Here is a 4,725-nt window from a genome sequence, read left to right as displayed (position 1 = left end):
TGAATATTTTATTGAAAAATATTTCAAATCCTTATGTATGAACCAAAATCAACGTTTACGAATTACCTTAAAAATGAAGTTTGTGAGTTTTATTTGAATATTTTTTTTTTTTATTCAAGGAGTATAAATAAGGGAATGAAAGTCAAAATGAAAACTGAGTATGAAAAAGCATTTGCGTTACTGGTTGCAACTTCATTTTTACAAAGCGSTCAGAATATCATACTTATTTATTACAGCAGTACCTAACCAGCAACTTTCGTRACTTACCGATGGTCCGAAGGATGTCAGAAAGCTCGGCGCTTGTATGTCTGCCGCATACAAATCCTCCAACGGCACATCGCGCAAGCAATCGACTATCTGCTCGTGGTGTTTATTCAAATCCTCCGGTATCGAACAGTTCACCTCCTTGGCCAGCTTGATGGCAAATGACACGGGATCCTCAACCAGCGCCCACGACGAGTACGCCGAACCGGACATGAGTATGGCGCGATGGAAGAGACCACGCACCATGGTCGGCGAGGTCATGAGGAAGTTGATACATGCGGCGCCAGTGCCATGCCCCGCCAAGGTGACCGTATTCGGGTCGCCACCGAATTTCTGTATATTCTGCTGTATCCAATGCAGCGCGGCCATTTGATCCATGAGCCCGTAATTAGCAACACGCGCGTGTGCCTGCGGATTCGGGTTGGCGTTCAGGAAGCCTGCGGCGCGTTAGCAAAAACAAAGAGAAGAGAAACATTCAAGAAAAGATGTGTAATGAATTTTGTACGTTGAAGCATAAAGAGTAACAACACAACAACAACAAAAATCAACATAAATTATAGYTATTGTGCTGTAGTTGTTTTTGTCSTTGCCGCGTTGTTGCGTTGCTGCTTTTGTGGCAATTTAACTTAACACGCCGGCACTTTATTAGCGCCATATATTTTCCGCCAGCTAAGCTAGATTATTTTAGTCTGTTGCCACACACGCACACACCGTTTTTGGAGCTTGGTGCTTTTGTTTCGAGCGCGCAACTCGGAAGCGTCAGTGCATGCCCGCTTTTAGTGCTGTTAGTAGCTAAGTTGAAGCGCTTCCTTGTGCTCATGTACTCACCGAGAATTCCTAAGCGGTAATTAAGCGTTACAACGACCACTTCGCCGTAGCTCGCCAACACGCTGCCGTCGTAAGGATTTCCGCTGCTCCACTCGAACGATTCGCCGTGTATGAACACAATTACGGGCAATTTCTTTTCGTTGGCGCCCGCTGCAGTACCCCCATCCAATGTTGTGTGCCAATTCGAAAGAGAGAAATGTGAGAATATTAAAAAAAATAAAAAAATAGGAAAAATACTAGAGCAACTAAAATATATGTACATAAATATATATAGCTATATAAAAGTGTGTGTGGGTGCGTGTGGCTCTAAGCTGTCGGTAGTGTGTCGTTAGTTGGCGCATAGATAACGGTGTTGCTGGCAATGTGTGCCACAGTTAGCTACAGGTAAAATGTGGAATTAGAGAAAAATATTCTATATATATATAAATATATACTCGCTGTAAAATTAGAAAATAAAAATTCAAGAGCAAATACAGTTAAACGCTTTAAGCGCCATTTAATGTTTCCGCTTGCGATGAAGTTGCTTGTTCTTATAGCCGCTTCGAGGCGCTTAACAACCTCCGTACAATCTATTTACGTGCACGTTGTTGCCATTGTTTTATTCGTGCCACGTAGCAGCATGAATTTGAAAGTGGAAAAATAAACAGCCGGAGAAATGCAAAGAAACGAGCGAGGTAAAGCTTCGTGCTGCGGCCAAGCTCAGAATGTGTTTGTTGGTGTATTTATGCGCTTAATTTCTGTTGCTTTGCCCGCCGGATGTGGCCCGTCCATCCGCTGTACAACGCTTAGTCTATGTAGTCTAAGCATTTAATGCTTAAGCGCCTTTTTTTCACGCTCATTTCAAGGTATTTACTTTCTATKCTACTTCCTACACCTCACACTCATTTCTTTAGATCTTTTGTTTTTAATTTTGTTGTGTTAATGCTTAGTTGAGTTTTATTATGCATTCTGTTGCGTTGGCGTTAGGTGGGCTCCAGAATCCCCGGTAAACTTTGGCTTTGAATGAGCTTTGAATGTGTTTAAGAGTAAAACCGGAAATCCACCCCCCTTAAGAACAATGGCTATGTACGTAATCTGCCTAATAATGTATGAACCAAACATATTGTTGGATTATACAACAAAAAGAACAAATAAATCTAASATCACCTCTTTTACTAATTAATTATTTATTGGGAGTTCAAATGAACAAAAATAGTTCAAACAAACAGCTGCATATACGCAAAATATAACAGCATCAAGCTTGTGAATGAATGAGAAAAGAGGCAGCAGCTTGCTACAATATRTTTAGAAAAGCTTGGAATAGTTAAATATCAGTAGATAAGCGTTTAAAGTGGAAATTGAGGCCTGATSAGAACCGAATCGCTGGAAAATGGAAAGCCGATGAGGTAGCTAACGAAGAGGCGGTTCGATCTCCGTTGCCATCTTGCGTTCAAGCACTGAACGTATGGATTCCGCGTGCGCTTAGCAGCAGTTGTTAGAGAACGCGTTTTTGTGTGACTGCAAGTTCCGTCTGTCCTAGAGTAGAGCTCTAGAGATCCACTGAACCTGTGCGGCTCTGGAATACAAGAAATTCTCGTTATAAAATATGTGCTCTTAGCAAGGTTCGAATCGCCGCTATGGTAGGCTGGACAGTGAGGGAGGAAGTATCTAGATGTTTCGAACCATCTTCCTAACTGCAACTTAGACAAGTTGCTTCCTCTAAAATCTGCGCCAGAAGACTTTCGCGACCCCACAACTGCTGGTTGGTGGTCAACGCTTACTGAGCTCGAGATCCATAGATCCAGCGTCCAAGTGCGCCGCGACGTTATTACGCCTGTCTATTCCCATCCTAATTTATTTATTTAAGTATAGGTATCTCTTCTTGCAAGCTCATCGGCTTACCAATTCACCAATTCACCAAATCATTAATTTCTCTATTTTTTCTCAGCAGTAAAACTCCACTTCTATGCGCAGCAGAGCAGCAATGAGATCGAAAGCAAGCGAGAAAAGCACAAACAAAAAGCGCTTCTGAAAACAGCTTCTTACTAAATAAAAACAATGCAGCAAACGAATGTGCGATATCACAAAATGCGCTCACAAGAAATGTGAGAGTACTTAGACAACGTTTTGATATTGCAACACACTCCGTGAAAGATGGCAAAGTGCACTTTAGCCCACAAATTTGCATGTGGCAAGCATGAAGTATTTGAGCACCGAAACCGTTAAATGTTGCTGAGAAAGCAAATAACTGTGCCTTGAAATGGCGCTCGTTATTTGCATGCAACACATTGTGGAAACGCCAACTTTTGCGGTTGTTTATGTATGCCCTTAAATGAAGCTAACGCTGTAAGTCGATTAAGTTGTTGCGTGCTGCATAATAAATGCCATCCACGCACGGATCTCAAACCACACAACACTCTTGCAACGTCATGTGGCAYTGGCACGAATGTAARCATATTTCACCAAAAATATTTGCCWYTTACGTAACAAATATGATGTTAGGATATAAATGTGAGCAATTAGAGAACGAAATGCTAGACGATGCGCTGAAGAAAAGCGTAAGCGTCATTGTGCTTAGACGATACACTTACGCTTACAATTATGCAACCTGAMGCAACACAATACGAATTTATGTTCAGAAAGGGCAGCAACCACGTTTTTAAGCGATTTTCAATGAAAAAGTGCTAACGGACGTATTAGGATATGRAATGTCTAGGAATATCTAAGAGTTTCGCATTTCAGGGGAATAGATCAGGTGTCAATATTAGACTTAACGAGAAAATATACATTAAATCATGTTTAAAATACACAACAGCGCAGATTAAACTGAACTCCTATCTGACKTTAGCAAGTACGAGTAGGTGTATGGCGTGAAAGCGGGTCAGTATAATCTAACCTACTCAATTCATCGCTACAATCTCCGAATAGCGCATAGCTGCCATTTAAACTGAACAATCAAAATTACCACGAACGGCTTACATAAGGAAGTCGCTTTGTTTCTAATTAATTAAATTTTTTTTATATTTTTTTTTACTATATTATCAAAACAATTTAAAAAAACTATAAATTTAACTGATATGAATACAACATGGTTTTAATATAATTAATCCCACATTTGTGCGCAATTAAATTTTAATTATTTTGTATTTAATTGGGTGAAAGCAAATACCAAAGGAAAGTAATGAGCGCGTCAATTGTGGTTGTGTTGACAAAAGAGGCGCTGGTACTCATACTTTTATGAGCTAGTGTTGCCTACTAAAGACATGTAGAAAAATAAAATTCCAGACCCTAAATCAAGAATCAAGTTTTTGTTGTACGTACAAATTACTAACGTTTTTTACGAATATTTTTGCGAAAAAATACAAAAAATATCAATGAATGATTTCCATGAACTCCACACATTCTATGCCTTCACGATTTTAACGGTAAATGCTACTTAATTTGAAAAAAGAAAAATGAGGAGTCAAAAGGGAGAAAATATGGTAATCTGGCCTGTTTTTTTTACATTTTTTTCATAGCAATTTTTATTCTACAATAGAACTTCTTTCACTTATCATGCGATGTAATGTGGAGTGTATAAATACATTTTTTCGGAATTTTTTGATGACATGTTGTTATTTTTTACATAAATTCTGTCATAATATTGTCAATAAA

The 4,725-nt window shown here is 39.3% G+C and overlaps 1 protein-coding gene across 1 annotated transcript in view; it reads right to left on the bottom strand.

The window, feature by feature from the left end:
* LOC108977814 (neuroligin 4-like) overlaps positions 1 to 4,725 on the bottom strand; it is a 117,751-nt gene that overhangs the window by 102,775 nt on the left and 10,251 nt on the right. The window contains exons 3-4 of the mRNA XM_018947734.1: positions 1,093 to 1,242; positions 268 to 701 (exon numbers count right to left, since the gene is read on the bottom strand). Of these exons, the coding sequence (XP_018803279.1) occupies positions 268 to 701; positions 1,093 to 1,242 (584 nt within the window). The remainder of the gene's footprint in view (positions 1 to 267; positions 702 to 1,092; positions 1,243 to 4,725) is intronic.

This window comes from Bactrocera latifrons, unplaced genomic scaffold (genome assembly GCF_001853355.1).
Source record: "Bactrocera latifrons isolate USDA-ARS-PBARC rearing strain unplaced genomic scaffold, ASM185335v1 scaffold_96, whole genome shotgun sequence".
NCBI lineage: Eukaryota > Metazoa > Arthropoda > Insecta > Diptera > Tephritidae > Bactrocera > Bactrocera latifrons.
Note: the sequence above shows the minus strand (reverse complement) of the source record. Positions and strands in the feature narration are given on the sequence as shown.